The sequence below is a fragment of the Pan paniscus genome, chromosome 23 (assembly GCF_029289425.2).
Source record: "Pan paniscus chromosome 23, NHGRI_mPanPan1-v2.0_pri, whole genome shotgun sequence".
Classification (NCBI taxonomy): Eukaryota; Metazoa; Chordata; class Mammalia; order Primates; family Hominidae; genus Pan; species Pan paniscus.
Genome location: NC_085927.1, coordinates 30,505,961 through 30,523,643, shown reverse-complemented (window position 1 = coordinate 30,523,643; position 17,683 = coordinate 30,505,961). Strand labels below are relative to the sequence as shown.

General features: G+C 46.6%; 1 protein-coding gene across 6 annotated transcripts in view; it reads left to right on the top strand.

Moving 5' to 3' along the window:
- PI4KA (phosphatidylinositol 4-kinase alpha) overlaps window positions 1-17,683 on the top strand; it is a 151,023-nt gene that overhangs the window by 41,620 nt on the left and 91,720 nt on the right. For 4 of the 6 annotated variants that reach the window (XM_034948743.4, XM_034948740.3, XM_063603229.1 and 1 more), the window contains exons 8-15: window positions 3,553-3,701; window positions 6,028-6,093; window positions 9,605-9,701; window positions 11,900-12,091; window positions 12,665-12,765; window positions 13,745-13,874; window positions 14,960-15,092; window positions 17,307-17,402. In XM_034948743.4, the coding sequence (XP_034804634.2) occupies window positions 3,553-3,701; window positions 6,028-6,093; window positions 9,605-9,701; window positions 11,900-12,091; window positions 12,665-12,765; window positions 13,745-13,874; window positions 14,960-15,092; window positions 17,307-17,402 (964 nt within the window). The remainder of the gene's footprint in view (window positions 1-3,552; window positions 3,702-6,027; window positions 6,094-9,604; window positions 9,702-11,899; window positions 12,092-12,664; window positions 12,766-13,744; window positions 13,875-14,959; window positions 15,093-17,306; window positions 17,403-17,683) is intronic. The other 2 variants (XM_034948745.4, XM_034948744.3) reach the window with 1 other exon arrangement.

The following is a 17,683-nucleotide window of genomic DNA, read 5'->3' as shown; positions in this document are numbered from 1 at the left end:
TTCAGCCACTCAGAATCGCACCTCTTAGAGACAACTCCTTGTTTAAGTATAGAATGTATTCCTCCAGGCTCTGAAAATCTCACTGCCACCTGCCTGCCTTTGGGGCATTTTAGGATGGCCATGATGTGCCCTTGGAGGCCTCCCTTTTCCTGGTAAACAGCTCATTGTCCACCCTCTGTGGTGAGGGCTCCTCTCCATGACCGCTGCCCCACTTTGAGCACATCCAGTAAGTGGCAGATGGGAGCACGCTAATGTGGCTGACTGCGAGATCCCCACGCATCACTCCATCAGACCTGGCTGCCGCCCACTTTGCCTGTAGTGGTGACGAGACAAGCGAGCCCTGCTCTCTGAAATGCCTCACTGTAGGACAGACAGCAGCAGACCCTGTGCCTTCTGAGTTTCCTCTCAAACTTCCTGTTTTACTTGGACTTTTTCTTTTTTTTGAGTTGGGGTCCTGCTCTGTCACCCAGGCTGGAGTACAGGGGTGCAGTCATAATGATCCTCTGGCCTTGGCCTTTCAAGTAGCTGGGACTTCAGGTATACAACACCACATACTAAGACTTTTCTTACAGCCGGTCCTTCTATCTCCCTTCCCAGACCCTCTTCCAAACTGCTGTAAGAATTTAGTTTTTAAGAATTGTTTTTAGGCCAGGAGATGTGGCTCACGCCTGTAATCACAGCACCTTGGGAGGCCCATGTAGGAGGATTGCTTGAGCCTAGGAGTTTGAGACCAGCCTGGGCAACATAGTGAGACCCTTAAAAACTAAATAAAATAAAAAATAAATAAGAATTATTTTTAATAGCGCAAATTTGATCACTTATTTTCCTGCTTAAAAACTTTCAGGTTGGGCACAGTGGCTAACACCTGTAATCCCAGCACTTTGGGACAGGTGGGTCACTTGAGACTAGGAGTTCGAGACCAGCCTGGCCAACATGGCAAAACCCGATCTCTACTAAAAATACAAAAATTAGCCGGGTGCAGTGGCTCACACCTATAATCCCAGCTACTCAGGAGACTGAGACATGAGAATCACTTGAACCTGGGAGACGCAGGTTGCGGTGAGCAGACATCGTGACACTGCACTGCAGCCTGGGCAACAGAGTGAGACTCTTGTCTCACAGGAAAAAAAAAAAGAAGTTTCAATGACACCCCCTGCGTAAATCCCAAATGTTAGGTCCCTAGTTCCTGCAGCCCCTGTCGTTTGCCATCATCTGTGCCCTCTGTGGGGTTCAGCCACACAGGACTTAGCCCTTATTTCATGGTGTCTTTCTGAGAAGTGCCCGATAATCACAACCTTCCCTTCTCCCTCATCTACCCTTTTTAATCCGGCTGTTTCTCCCTCCCTTCTTTCCTCACTTGTTCCCTCTTTCAGTGGCCATTTCTTATGTTGGCCTCTTGGCGTCTCAGCTCCCAGTGGTATTGTTGCCTATCCTTTCTGCTGTAAGTTGCTGGTTTGCGTCCTCTTTAGACAGATTGGCAGTGTGCCGCCAGCTATGAGATACCAGCTTTGACACAACTGGAGCTAAACTAAACTCTTTGAGTCTGTTCTCTAGTGCTTGAAAAAGTCATAAAATTTAGTATTCACTTCTTTATGAATTGATACTGTCTTATGAAAATATTACAAATTCATGTTTTTCAATCATAGTTTTTTGTTTGTTTTGATTTTTTTTTTTTTTTGAGATGGAGTCTCCTACTGTCACCAGACTGGAGTGCAGTGGTGCAATCTTGGCTCACTGCAACCTCAGCCTCCCGGGCTTAAGCAGTTTTCCTGCCTCAGCCTCCCAAGTAGCTGGGATTACAGGCACGTGCCACCACGCCCCGCTAATTTTTGTATTTTTAGTAGGGACAGCGTTTCACCATGTTGGCCAGGATGGTCTCAATCTCTTGACCTTGTGATCCACCCGCCTCGGCCTCCCAAAGTGCTGGGATTACAGGCGTGAGCCACCACACCTGGCCTCATAGTTTTCTATTATAGTTTCTAAATAATGGATTTTCAAACAATTATATGCTTTTGGGTTCCTATTTACTATATTTCTATTTTAATTTAAAAAAATTTTATTTATGTAGACACAGGGTCTCGTCGCGTTGCCCAGGCTGGTCTCAAACTCCTGGGATGAGGCGATCTTCCCACCTCAGCCTCCCAAAGTGCTGGGATTACATGTGTGAGCCACTGCATTGGGTCTGGGTTTATATTTATTAAATGTCAAATGACTGAATGACTTTATTTTTGTTGATTTTTTTCCTTCTTTTTTTTTATTGTGGTAAAATACACATAACATAAAATTTGCTATGTCATCTTTTTTTTAATACAGGATTTTACTCTGTTACCCAGACTGGAGTGCAGTGACAAATTCATAGCTCCACTGTAGCCTCGACCTCCCAGGCTCAAGCAACCCTCCTGCTCCAGCTTCCTGAGTAGCTGGGACTATAGGCCCATGGTGCTGTATCCAGCTAATTTTTATTTTTTGTAGAGAGAGGATCTGCCTATATTGCCCAGGCTGGTCTTGAATTCCTGGACTCAAGCAATCCTCCCACCTCAGCCTTCGAAAACTCTGGGATTATAGGCATGAGCTACCATGCTTGGCCTTAATTATTTTAAAGTGTATAGTTTAGTAGTATTGAATACATTTATAATATTGTGCAACTATCACTACAATTCATCTCAAAAACTCTTTTCATCTCGTGAAACTGAAACTATACATCAAACAATTATTCCCCATTTCCCCTTCCCCCAGTCCCTGATAGCTACCATTCTACCTCTATGTATGATTTAAGTTCCTCTAATAAGTGGGATCGTACAGTATTTGTCTTTTAGTGACAGGTGTATTTCACTTAGTTGCTCTGACTTTGAAACTTCTAGTAGTGTGCATTTTTTTTTCTAATTTTGGTGGGAAAATATCTCTGAGGCCCTGTGGACCCCAAGCTTTCATATCTCTTCACCTTTAAAAAGGTGTATTTCTGCTGGGCATGGTGGCTCACGCCTGTAATCCCAGCACTTTGGGAGGCCGAGACAGGTGGATCACTTGAGGTCAGGAGTTCGAGACTAGCCTGGCCAACATGGCGAAACGCCGTCTCTACTAAAAATACAAAAATTACCTGGGTGTGGCGATGGGCATCTGTTATTCCAGCTACTCGGAAGGCTGAGGCAGGAGAATTGCTTGAACCTGGGAGGCAGAGGTTGCAGTGAGCTGAGATCACACTGCTGCACTCCAGCCTGGGCAACAGAGCGAGACTCTGTCTCAAAAAAATAAAAATAAAAATAAAAAAGATATAATTCTTTTTTCACTCCCCACATACTAAGTTATATTGTCTAAGATGGAAATATTAGGACCATTATATCTGAGTCTTTGACCTGAAAGACACAGGTGAGGGGCATCAGTCCCCAAGGATTTGCAATCTACCCTGTAGTTGTTAATTTAAAAACATGCAGAGAATTGGGATATAAATAAAGGCAAAATCTGCACCTTTGTTGGTTATTGGGGGAGTCAGCTTGAGGAAGTACCCTAGTTGCCTGTCACCATGGCTGAGTTTCCAGCTTTATCTCCCACCAGCCTCCTGCTTGCCCGATGGGACTGCCCTAGAGCCTGAGTACTACTTTTCAACCATCAGCTCCAGCTTCTCAGTCTCTCCCCTTTTCAACGGTGTCACATATAAGGAGTTTAACATTCCATTGGAAATGCTTCGGGAACTCTTAAACCTGGTAAGCAAAGAACTGATGAATGAACAGACCATGGATATGTCAGTAAAATTGCTAGTGGTGAAAGCTTGTATTTTTAAAAGAAAAACTCAGAGTACCAGTATTTCAAAGTACAATTTAATAGTCATAAACTTGCAGATTAATGAAGGAAGTAGAGTAACATTCATGGAATCATTGTATACTGGTTTCTCATTTCATCCTTGAGCAACCATGTTGGGGAGGCACCCATGCATCCCCATTTGGAGGTCAGGAAATCGGTGTCAAACACATCATGGATGTGTAGGCCAGCAGCTGGGCTGCATCCAGTCCAGGGATTCTGACTCCAAGTCCAGTGCTTTTCCTGGGCTTGACTTCCTCTAAGGGGTGGCTCTATTTGGGTTAATAACAAAACCTGACTTTTTCATATTTGGGTACCTTTGGATGACATTGAGGGTGATACCAGAGAAAACACTAGTGCCATTGTTCGATTCCTTAAATGGCCAGAGCTTTGGTCAGATTCAGGGACCCTGGTTGGATGCCGTGGCTCATGCCTGTAATCCCAACTTTGGGAGGCCAAAGTGGGCGGATCACTTGAGGTCAGGAGTTTGAGACTAGCCTGGCCAACATGGTGAAATCCCATCTCTACTAAAAAACACAAAACTTTAGCTGTACATGGTAGTGGATCCCTGTAATCCCAGCTACTCAGGAGGCAGAGTTAGGAGGATCGCTTGAACCTTGGAGGTGGAGGTTGCAGTAGTCAACATCGCACCACTGCACTCCAGCCTGGGCAACAGAGTGAGACTCCATCTCAAAAAAAAATTACAAAATAAAGATCCAGGGGCCCTGAAGTTGTTACAATCAAGCTAGGATGGTTCAAGACAGATTTGAATAGGTACGGGTGATGATGTCATCAAGGCCAGACTCTCAAGATTGGGTTTGCTGTCTTGGAAATGAGAACAATTTGGATAGCATGGAGCATGTGCTGAGGAGTGGCCACCTGCCTGCTGTGTGGAGTGTGAATAGAAATCCCTCAGAGAATGGCTTCAGGCTGAAGATGTAAGAAGACATTACAACATAGGTAATAATTAATGAGGATGGAACCATAATGAATTACTAAATAGGCTAGGATGTTTTTGAAGTTGCTGTCAAGAAGGAAAACTACCTAAACTGCTTCTCAGTGTCAGTGCCCCAGATTGAATGGTGGCCTGGTAGAGCCATGACCTTCACAGATGGCTGTTCCCAGTACCATGTCAGAAATTCTAACTGAAGACTGACTGTTTCACATCCTTTCTTGGGGTATTATTTTTTGCAGTATATTTTAACTTTTAACTTTTTTCAAGTTTAGGTTTTCTTTTCTTTTTTTTTTTTTTGAGATGGAGTCTCGCCCTGTCGCCCAAGCTGGAGTGCAGTGGCACGATCTCGGCTCACTGCAAGCTCCGCCTCCCAGGTTCACACCATTCTCCTCCCTCAGCCTCCCGAGTAGCTGGGACTCCAGGTGACCACCACCACGCCCGGCTAAGTTTTTGTATTTTTAGTAGAAACGGGGTTTCACCTTGTTAGCCAGGATGGTCTCCATCTCCTGACCTCATTATCCGCCTGCCTCGGCCTCCTAAAGTGCTGGGATTACAGGCGTGAGCCACCACGGCTGGCCTAGGTTTTCTTTTAGGCGGTTTTTCATTTCTTTTCCTAGCATGTTTATCATTATCTATACATTTTGGAAATGACTTTCATCAAATACTACAATTGTGGATGTGGGCAGTTTTTTTTTTTTTTTTGTGGTTCTGCAGTTGACAGAACAATTCATTCCTACACTAAATACTGTACAGATAACAGGTGAAAATAATTGCTTCTATTGAAAATTTAAAATATGAGCTCTAGTTTGAGTACCTAAGCAGTTGTAGAAGAGCCAGTGCACCTGGCCCGGAAAGGAGGGAGGTGCCATGAGCTCCAAGGACTGGCTGTGAGGGTGTCCTTGATGTCTGGGAGGGGATTGCAGGAGGATGTCACACAACTGTGCCTGTTAACCATGAGTGGGTGAAATGGCAGCAAGGCCTGAGGTCTGCACATCCTGGAAACGGAAATCTCAGGTCAACAAATCTGAGGGAGTTTGGCCTTTTTCCTTTGTTTTTATGTCATTGCTATCTAAGGTAGAAAAGCAGTCCCAAGTGACTTCAGAATTAAAGGCATTTTGTGCATATAGTTTGATACATAGCCATAATTTGTATTTATTGGCCTTTATCTACATCACGTTTTTCACCATGTGAGTTTGTCATGGGTTTTCGGTAGAAGGAGCTAGCATTCCTGTCTCTGTGTATGTCAGTTGCTTCATGAGGTTCTGTTTCCTTGGTAGGTGAAGAAGATCGTTGAGGAGGCTGTTCTCAAATCTTTGGATGCCATTGTAGCCAGTGTGATGGAGGTATGTCGCTTCTGAGGGCATTACCATGAGATCAGCCTGACTTAAACATGTGTATAGAGAAAGCAGGAAGAGTTTGAGCGGGGGCTGGAGTGGAAGGGGTTTTGCAGTGTTTTCACTTTCCTTGTTCATGTGGTAACAATCCACCTGCCGCTGAGGGCTTGGTCTGTCGTAGGTACCGTTGCATGCTCTTTTAAATACGTCACCTTAGGGTGCCTCTGACTGGTGGCATTTCACAGACAGAAGATAGAGTTTTAGTGAGAACTCACTAACGTGCCCACATCACATAGTTACTGTGGGAGCTGGGAGTCTGGCCTGAGTCTCTCCTACTCTTTTATCTTCCTCACTCCTTTGGTGCTTCCAAAGCTGCTCCTCTGGGCTCAGAGCTACACTTTTCTAGGCGTATGCAAGTCCTGGTTTTTAAGTGTAAGGGGTGCGTAACTAGGGAACTTTTTTTTTTTTTTTTTGAGACGGAGTCTCGCTCTGTCGCCCAGGCTGGAGTGCAGTGGCGCAATCTCGGCTCACTGCAAGCTCTGCCTCCCAGGTTCACGCCATTCTCCTACCTCCGCCTCCTAAGTAGCTGGGACTACAGGCACCCTCCACCACGCCCAGCTAACTTTTTTTGTATTTTTTAGTAGAGACTGGGTTTTACCGTGTTAGCCAGGATGGTCTCAATCTCCTGACCTCGTGATCTGCCTGCCTTTGCCTCCCAAAGTGCTGGGATTACAGGCGTGAGCCACCATGCCCGGCTGGAACTCTTGTCTTTAATGTATTTGGAACCAAGGCCTACAGCATTATTTATGAAATCATTACATTGGTGCTGGGAGGTCTCAAAAATCTCGGGGAACATTTGGGTCAGGCCCCTCTTGAGGGTTAGGATGCAGACAGGTTGTCATTTGCCAGGCTAATTATTACCATGGGTATGTCCCTGACCCAGATTCCTTATTGAAGCCTGGTGTTCCTTCTCTCACCTGATTTTAAGACACACAGCGCCTGATACCACTGTACCTGGGGCTCAGGTATGAAGCAGGGAAGGAACTACCAGGGCCCTTCATGTGCTGTAGACCATGTCTCTTCCTGCTTTGTACCCCTGCCAACGAGCTATTGCAGATGTGAGATGTATGTGCTGGCCGTGGTTTGGTCTGGGTTGGTTCTTGGTTAAGTAACAGAGTTCTTATAACTCCCCAAGTTGCATCTGGGCAGTTCCTACCTTGTCTCCAACCCTTTTCAGGTTGTCGTTCTGCCCATTGGCCTGAGCTTTAGCTCTCTCACTCACTCACTATAGACTGAGCTTGTGGTCTCAGAGACCTTTGGTTTTCCATCATAAGTGTATGATCATTTGTGACTGAGGGCAGACCAGGAGGACCAGGGTGAGAGCTGGGCTGGGCAGTTAGACAAGTGGAGACTTAGTGGGCCTGCACTCCACCTCTGGGACCCTCCTTCTCATTGAACCAGGGCAGTTTCTGGTATTTTTTGTTTTGTAATTTGTTCTTTAGCATAAACATCCATTTGAAGAAACAGTTTCATAGCTAAAAAAAAAAAAAGTTTCTTGTAATCTTGACCTAGAGTCTGCAATATATTACTCAGTATCCATAATCAGTGTAATAACCACTACCAATTATTACATGCTTATTATGTGCCAGAACTTTACTCACTCACTCCTTGAATCTCACAACAATCCCCAGTTTACATATGGGGAAACTGAGGCTTAGCTAAGGAACTTTATTTACATAGCTCGTGAGTGATGGAGCTGGGCTGTGGGCTTGTAAGATGGTTGGTCTCCAAGGCTCCAAAGTTTAACACTCGTGTTGTCTGGACTCCCAGAGTCAAAGCCCTGAACTGCTTTAACCTCTCCCAGTCTCATTTCTCCATTTCTGCCCTGTGAGGACCACCAGACGTTGTCTGTAAAGCCATCATTGCAGTGCTGTCAACCACAGCTCTTCCTATCAGTGTCCTCCTGGGAATTGGCATGACTCTCACACTCTCCACATGATTCTTTTTCTCTCCACCTGCTCACTCACCCTCTGTCAACCTCACACTGCATGCCCTATCCCACTCTGGCCAACTTCTGGCGCCTTAAAGATTTGCTATATTTGCAGACCACTTTTATACTTGTCAAGAATTATAATATTAGCTGGGCATGGTGGTACATGCCTGTAGTCCCTGCTACTCAGGAGGCTGAGGCAGGAGGATCACTTGAGCCCAGGAGTTCAAGTCTGCAGTGAGCTGTGATCACACCACTGCATTCCAGCCTGGGGTACAGAGTGAGACCCTATCTCTAAAAAAAAAAATGAAAAAAACGAGTTATGATAAACCATAATTTTCCACCCTGCTCAACTAGGAGTATATAGAAGTTAAGGACTGTTATCTTTTTTTTTTTTTTTTTTTGAGACGGAGTCTCACTCTGTCACCCAGGCTGGAGTGCAGTGGCGTGATCTTGGCTCACTGCAAGCTCTGCCTCCCAGGTCAAAGCAATTCTTCTGCCTCAGCCTCCTTAGTAGCTGGGATTACAGGTGCACGCCACCACGCCCAGCTAATTTTTTGTATTTTTAGTAGAGACAGGGTGTCACCATGTTGGACAGGCTGGTCTCGAACTCCTGATCTCTTGATCCACCTGCCTTGGCCTCCCAAAGTGCTGGGATTACAGGCGAGAGCCACTGCACCCGGCCTTTTTTTTTTTTTGAGACAGAGTTTTGTTCTTGTTGCCCAGGCTGGAGTGCAATGGCGCGATCTCTGCTCACCACAACCTCTGCCTTTCAGTTTCAAGCAATTCTCCTGCCTCAGCCCCCCAAGTAGCTGGGATTACAGTCATGTACCACCACGCCCAGCTAATTTTGTATTTTTAGTAGAGACAGGGTTTCTCCATGTTGGTCAGGCTGGTCTCAAACTCCCGACCTCAGGTGATCCACCCTCCTTGGCCTCCCCAAATGCTGGGATTACAGGCATGAGCCACCACGCCCGGGCTGGACTATTATCTTTCTTAACTCATTAGACCTTGTGTGAATTTTTTTTTTTTTTTCAGAAGAAGAATAGTGCTACATTTCAAATAGATTCCTAAAGAATAATTTAAAGTGAGTTTTAATTACAAAACATAAGTTGTATCTGAAGGTGTCCTGGCTGTAATTTGTATCCTTGGGATGATGGACAGTGTGGATCCCTTACTCTGGTGGCCTTTGTCAGTCTTCCTCCTTCACCACTTCCCATGTCCCTGTCTGGGCCAATGATGGCCAAAGATGGTGAGCTTCAGCCACAGCAAGGAGGTTCTTCCTACTAGGGTGCAGATGGCTGCTCCCCCGCAGGCATCTCTGGACTGCATGAGCCTCCTGTTTTCCTTGGTCTGATGCTTAAGAGGATGAAGACAGTAAAGTGTCCAAGTGATGAGTCATGATAAACAGTTGCTTCATTTAGAATGCTAAGTCACGAATCACCATTCCGCTGGGCCTTGCTGTGAAGGCAAAGGGTGGGCAGAAGGGCGTTTCTGTTCTATAGTCATGTGTGTCTGCCTTCCCTGCAGGCCAACCCCAGTGCTGATCTCTACTACACTTCCTTCAGTGACCCCCTCTACCTGACCATGTTCAAGATGCTGCGTGACACTCTGTACTACATGAAGGGTGAGGACAGTTTGCCCATGTGTTTGTGAGTACAGCAAGACTGGCTCCCAGGCCACTGTCGCATGCTAGTGGTTGCAGACTGGTACTCACTTTCTGCTGGGGCCACTGAAAAACACATATGAGCAAAGTGGTCATGTTACTGAAATTTTGGGAAAAAAGCAAATTTAAAAAATCTGTCCATGATCCTGCAACCCCGGTACCATCGATGATGGCTCCTTTGCTGAGTTTATTTCCTAAGGTGTTTATCTAAAATGTGCATGTTATATTGTCCTAAGGACAGATACAGTTTTACATATCCATTTAGATAGTTTAGAAAATTAAAAAAGAGGCCAGGCACAGTGGCTTATGCGTGTAATCCCAGCACTTCGGGAGGACAAGGTGGGCTGATCACTTAAGGTCAGGAGTTCGAGACCAGCCTTGCCAAACAGGGTGAAACCCTGTCTCTACTAAAAATACAAAAGAAATTAGCCAGGCGCAGTGGCATGCACCTGTAATCCCAGCTACACAGGAGGCTGAGGCAGGAGAATCGCTTGAACTCGGGAGGCGGAGGTTGCAGTGAGCCCAGATCGTGCCACTGCACTCCAGCCTATGTGACAGAGTAAGACTCCATCTCAAAAACATTAAAAAAAAGAAAATGAAGTACTTGTAATACATGTAATCTGTTAATGTAGAGGTACTAGCTTTTTTTTTCAGACAGAGTCTTTCCCTGTCGCCCAGGCTGGAGTGCATTGGCATGATCTGGGGTCACTGCAACTTCTGTCTCCCAGGCTCAAGCAATTCTCTCGTGCCTCAGCCTCCCAAGTAGCTGGGATTACAGGCATGTGCCACCACGTCTGCCTAATTTTTGTATTTTTAGTAGAGATGGGGTTTTACCATGTTGGCCAGGCTGGTCTTGAACTCCTGGCCTCAAATGATCCACCCACCTTGGCCTCCCAAAGTGCTGGGATTAGAGGTGTTAGCCACTGCACCCAACCTGAGACAATAGCTTAATAGTTAACATGCACACACAACAATTTAGCATTTTCTTCTAGTCCCTCTTTCATGAATTTTGTTTTTCCCAGAAGTAAGGAAACAATCTTTTACGCATTTTACAAAATGTTTTTCCTATGCTCTCCCCTCACACTGTTGAGTGTTCTTCGTAAGCTTAAGTTTTGATGAGCACATAATATTTTGTCAGGAAGGTATACCAAAATTTAGTAACCACTTTCCTAATCTGATTCTGAACATTCCTCAGAAGCTGAGTCATCTGGGCCACGGCAAGGGTTGAAACTCCCTAAGAAGGGGCATCAGGGATTGCCCCTGCCCTCCCCACCACCCCTGCTGTGTGTCGCTGGCTGCCTTGGCTGGGCTGACTTGTGCGTGCATCATGGTGGTTCTCCTGAATTTTCCAGGCCCTGGGGATGAGAGTTTGAAAAGTCTCTCAAACTCAGGGTGAGTGCTCTGAAGATCCAGATAATTCTCTTCTCAAGGCTGCAACCAGTTTTTGCCCTTATCTGACAACCTTTTTCTTTCTTTCTTTTTTTTTTTTTGAGATGGGAGTCTTGCTCTGTCGCCCAGGCTGGAATGCAGTGGCACGATCTTGGCTCACTGCAAGCTCTGCCTCCCGGGTTGACGCCATTCTCCTGCCTCAGCCTCCCGAGTAGCTGGCACTACAGGCGCCCACCACCACGCCCGGCTAATTTTTTGTATTTTTATTAGAGATGGGGTTTCACCGTGTTAGCCAGGATGGTCTCGATCTCCTGACCTCATGATCTGCCCGCCTCAGCCTCCCAAGTTGCTGAGATTACAGGCGTGAGCCACCGCGCCTGGCCCTGACAACCTCTTTCTTAAAAGAAAAAAAAAAATCACAGAAGTTTCTCATATTGTTAGTGGAAGTAGTTCCAGCAACGATACTTCCCAATTTATATGTTTCATGTATTCAGGTTTTAGTACATTGACTGCTTAAAACAAAGGATGGCTGTAACGTCCCTGGGAAATGATCATTTCCTCTGATTGCCAGGTTGTGTGCACGTGGAGGACAGCTGTGCACTTCCTATCCAACTTCTTTCCAGTGGGCATTCTAGGACCCACAGTGGCCAGTAGCAAATGCTACTTTTCTGGGGTTTTTGTTAAAAGGGGAAGACTGTAGCTGCTGCTAGCACTGCCTGTGTTCTACTGTAGTTTTGTTCCCAGCTGTGATGCCACACTCTTTCCTACAGACCTCCCGACCTCTTTTGTGAAGGAGATCCATGATTTTGTGCTGGAGCAGTTCAACACGAGCCAGGGGGAGCTCCAGAAGATTCTACATGACGCAGACCGGATCCACAATGAGCTGAGCCCCCTCAAACTGCGCTGTCAGGCGAATGCTGCCTGTGTGGACCTCATGGTGTGGGCTGTGAAGGACGAGCAGGGTGAGACAGACTGCCTTGCCTCTCATGTGAGCTCCAGGCATGACCCAGAGGCTTTCTTGCCACAAGTTTCCCCAAACTACTTCTAGAACACTTGGCTCTGTTACCAGCACAGGCAGTTGCAGTAGGCCTCCTGGGCACGTGCAGAGTGGAGCATTAGCCCCTGCTGTGCTCTGCACGTCTGGTGTCCTGTCCTGCATGGAGGGCACTGGACCTGGGAGGATGGGGATGCCCGTGGCCTCAGGGCCTGTGTATGCTCTCGGCTGCATCTTGCTGGTTCTTTAGGCTTTTCTGTGGTGACATGGAAGCTCAGTGCCTTCAGGTGAAGTGTTTTCCTGGGGGAGGAGTAGAATGGGAAGTTTTCTGTGGAATGAACACTGCGGGGACAAGGGGGCTTAGGGCCAGCGGAGAAGAGAGAGAGTGTGTCACACACTGTGTGACCTCTCAGTATGAATAAGCCCTGCCTAAAGTATGTCTCTGGGGTTTTATTAAATTCAGTGCTTACTTGGTGGATAAGTGTGTTAGAAAGACTGGCCTGTGCTGATCACTCATCTCCTCTTCTGGTTTTGAATTAAGGTGCAGAAAACCTTTGCATCAAGCTATCTGAGAAGCTGCAGTCCAAGACGTCCAGCAAAGTCATTATTGCTCACTTGCCCCTGCTGATCTGCTGTCTGCAGGTCAGTCTCCCTGAACCCAGAGAGGCTCAGATCCCACCTGTAGGGCCTCCCTCTTGTCACGCTGTTGCTGTTCAGGCTGTGGTGGGCACACCAGCAGCAGAGACCCTGCCGGTTCTGTCTTTAGGAGCTTTAACCAGTGCGTGCTGTGCACAGTTCATCACTGAGTGTGGGCTGCCCCCTGCAGGATGCCAGGGCTTTCTGTCAGTGGCATATGGGTGCAGCTGGCTTCAGTTCTCCGTTGTTGTGAGGCTGGGGGCCATTCTCAAGGCCTGTGGGGGAAGGACTGTGGACATGTGCCATGGGGCCACGCAAGGGGATGTCTCCTGACACCCACAGTGCTAGCTCTGCTCTGCCGAGACTCTTAACCTTGTCACAATCCCACTGACTCCACACCTGCCATTGTTTAAAAATTATATTTTGTCTCTTTCTTCTTTAGTATGCTTCCAAAAGAGATGAGCACACTTTAACAATCTATATCCCCTGGCCAGGTACGGTCGCTCACTCCTGTAATCCCGATACTTTGGGAGGCAGAGGTGGGAGGATCGCTTGAGCCCAACCTTGGCAACATAGTGAGACTCCGTCTGCACAAAAAATTTAAAAAATTAGAATTAGTTAGGGATGATGGTGTGTGCCTACAGTCCCAGCTACTCAGGAGGCTGAGGTGGGAGGATTGCTTAAGCCCAGTAAGTCAAGGCTGCAGTAAGCCATGATCGTGCCACTGCACTCCAGCCTGGGCGACAGCGAGACCCTGTCTCAAAAACAAAACAAAAAAATAGTAGTTGATGTCCCCTATAGGTGGAGGAGAGTCAGCACCATCGCTTCCGTCTTTTTATGTCCTGGGCAGGTGGCCTGTGGGAGCTTTGACCTTCGAAGTTTTGGGTCAGACTTGGGTACTGAAGGGTTGAGCACCTCCCTGCTCAGGGCCTACTCAGATGGTCCCATACCACAGGCCATGTGACAGGTTGATGGTGTGTTGCAGGGTTTGGGCCGCCTGTGCGAGAGGTTCCCGGTGGTGGTGCACTCTGTGACACCGTCCTTGCGAGACTTCCTGGTCATCCCGTCCCCAGTTCTGGTGAAGCTCTACAAGTACCACAGTCAGTACCACACAGGTAATAACAGACTGTGTGCCCTTCAGGCCCTGAGAAAGTGGCTCTGTGACTGTGTGTGAGCCTCACACAGGTTTCATGACTGTACCTGGGTGCATTCCTTCGCCACACCTTTCCTTCTGTCTTTCCCTTTGCGTCCCCTCCAAGCTCCAGGCCTTTCTTCCCCGGCCTTCTCTCATCCTGTATTCCTGTTACACCAAAGGCCCCTTCAAGTCCTGTTTTCTTTTTGACATCTTTCACTGTGGAAGTCTGAAATGCAAATCCTGTGTGCCCCAAACACTTAGCCAGGGGCCCAGTCCCTGCTACCCCTGCGAGAATGGATTATGATGTTTCCACATATGATGAAACAATAATTAACATTAATTAATTAAACACCTGCTGTGTGCTAGTGTCTCTGATGTAGTATCACCCTCTTACCCACAGTCTCATGAAGGTGGCTGTTTTTATCTTCCCCTTCAGATGAAGACTTAAACTCAGAGCAGTTTAAAGATTTAGCCAGGCGTGATGGCGCTCACCTGTAGTCCTAGCTACTCAGGAGGCTGAAGTTGTAGGATGGCTTGAGCCCAGGAGGTTGAGGATGCAGTGAGCTGTGATAGCGCCACTGCACTCCAGCCTGGGTGACAGAGCAAGACCCTATCTCAAAAACAAACAAAAAACAAGACTTCCCTGAACCCCGTAGTGGGGAGGGTTCTCTCAGGCTCTAAGGCCCCTGCTCCCGCAAGCATCCCTAACCCTCACCAGGCTTTGTACATATTAGTGAGGTAACTCCAAGCACAGGGCCATGCCTCAGTCGCCCTCAGAGCTGCCTTTGGTGGTTGGTCATCAGTACTTTTGAACAGTTGATTGAGAAATTGGTAGTTTTCTGTATTTATCACTTTCTAACTTGAATATTCTTCCTTTTGATTTAAACATATTATTTCCTGTTGCTCTTAGACTCTTCTCTTTCTGAAATATTTGGTCAGATGTTTTTAGAGTGATCATTTTGCTTTTATAAATGATCAGCATATTATCTTGGTTTTTGAATTACAAAGAAGGTGATGGAAAATTATAGGCTTAACTAGGTATATATTTGAATTTTTTACTTTCAGTTGCTGGCAATGATATAAAAATCAGTGTGACCAATGAGCATTCCGAGTCAACCCTGAACGTCATGTCGGGTAAGAAGAGCCAGCCCTCCATGTACGAGCAGCTCCGAGACATCGCTATTGACAACATCTGCAGGTGGGAAGCTGGGCAAGTGGCGAGTAGACAGCAGTGCTCCAGACAAGCGGGTTATTACAAAATAAGAGACATTTATACTTTTTTTTTGAGATTGAGTCTCGCTCTGTTGCCCAGGCTGGAATGCAGTGGCACAGTCTCGGCTCACTGCTACCTCTGCCTCCTGGGTTCAAGCTATTTTCCTGCCTCAGCCTCCCCCGAGTAGCTGGGATTACAGGCGCCCACCACCATGCCCAGCTAATTTTTGTATTTTTAGTAGAGATGGGGTTGCACCACGTTGGCCAGGCTGGTCTCGAACTCCTGACCTCAGGTGATCCACCTGCCTTGGTCTCCCAAAGTGCTGGGATTACAGGTGTGAGCCACTGCACCCACCCCATTTATACATTTTTTTTAATACAGTCTTGCACTGTTGCCTGGGGTGGGAGTGCAATGGCGCAATCTCAGCTCACAGCAACCTCTGCCTCCTGGGTTCATGCAATTCTCCTGCCTCAGCCTCCCAGGTAGCTGGGATTACAGGCACACACCACCATTCTTGGCTAATTTTTTATATTTTTAGTAGAGATGGCATTTCACTATGTTGGCCAGACTGGTCTCAAACTTGTGACCTCGTGATCCGCCTGCCTCAGCCTCCCAAAGTGCTGGGATTACAAGCGTGAGCCACCGTGCCTGGCTGCATTTATACTTTTTTAAAGCTTGTTTCTGATTATTTTAAACCTACACTTGATCTATAAAGAGGAATTATTTCTTGTTACTTCTTTTCTTTTCCTGATCATAAACATAATAAGAGGCCTGGTGTGGTGGCTCAAGCCTGTAATCCCAGCTACTTGGGAGGCCGAGGCAGGTGGATCATGAGGTCAGGAGTTCGAGACCAGCCTGGCCAATATGGTGAAACCCTGTCTCTACTACAAATACAAAAAATTAGCCAGGCGTGGTGGCACGTGCCTCTAATCCCAGCTACTCGGGAGGCTGAGGCAGGAGAATCACTTGAACCCGGGAGGCGGAGGTTATGGTGAGCCGAGATTGTACCATTGCACTCCAGCCTGGGCAACAACAGCAAAACTCCGTCTCAAAAAAAAAAAAAAAAAAAATTCTTCCTTTTTTTTTTTTTTTTTTTGAGACAGAGTCTTGCTTTGTCGCCCAGGCTGGAGTGCAGTGGCGCGATCTCGGCTCACTGCAAGCTCCGCCTCCTGGGTTCACGCCATTCTCCTGCCTCAGCCTCTGGAGTAGCTGGGACTACAGGTGCCCGCCACCATGCCCAGCTAATTTTTTTGTATTTTTTTTTTTTTAGTAGAGATGGGGTTTCACCATGTTAGCCAAGATGATCTTGATCTCCTGACCTTGTGATCCGCCCACCTCTGCCTCCCAAAGTGCTGGGATTACAGGTGTGAGCCACTGTGCCTGGCTAAGAAATTCTTACTAGAGAAAAATTGTAATGTATAGAAAAGTAAAAAGAGAAGGATTATCCATTAGCTCAACATCCAGAGTAACGTATCATCATATTTTCTTTACCTTGTTTTCTGTGGAATGTTTAATATAAATGTGAGGTTTTTAAATATGATTAGGTGCCCCTTGCTGCCCAGACTCCTGCACTGTGGACTCTTGTTCTTCCAACTTGAGAGCTACATACAGTCTGATTTCCATGCAAATATTTCTTTCCCTGGATTCTGGTTCCTCGCCCTTAGAAGCTAAATCAAGATGGCAGCTTGTCTGTCAGACTCAAACTGTTCTCCAAACTCTGGCCCAGGAGCCAAACAGATGTGGAGAGCTAGGACATCTTACAAGATTTTATGTTTTTAGGGGCTTTAAATTTTTCCCCTTTTCTCTATAACGTAAATGTTTCTCCTTACCATGAAAACCTTGGTATATAATTTTGATGTTTCCTCTGCTATCTTGGGACCATTTGTCTTTGGAATCAGTCACTGTGACCTTAAGAAACAGTACAAGGGATTGAAATTGGAATTAGGGTGAGCATGATATTCCAAAGGAAACTGTTCTGGGCAAAATAATGAAATTATTGTTTCCGACTGAGACATTTATCAAGTGGGCAAAATCTGGAGTAATTCTTTGAATTCATTCTGTGTTATGACCTCCAATTTGGGGGGAAGAAAATTCAGAGCAGTTCTTTAAACTTTGTAGGCCTAAGGAAGGAAAAATTAAAAAACAAAAACCTATCTTGTTTTGATGCCTCAGTGCCACATGGGTTTTCTTGCTCCTCAGGTGCCTGAAGGCTGGATTGACGGTGGACCCAGTGATTGTGGAGGCGTTCTTGGCCAGCCTGTCCAACCGGCTCTACATCTCTCAGGAGAGCGACAAGTATGCCCCTATTCCTGTCTCTCAGAGGCAGCCCATTGTTCTCAGCAGGCTCGTGTGGGGCACCTGGCATTGTGCGTATGCATGCCTCTGTCCTTATCTCCTTGTCTCAGAGCATAGGCATGTATCAGGGTTGTCACAAGATTTAAGGTGAAGCCCACCTTGGATTGTACTTCCTGGACCACTGTGTGGAAGTCAAGAAAGATCTTTGTCATCCAGACTAGTGCCTGGGGCTTATGTTTCTGCCCGTGGTTAAAATCCTGGGCTGTCAGTTTAAGATGAAC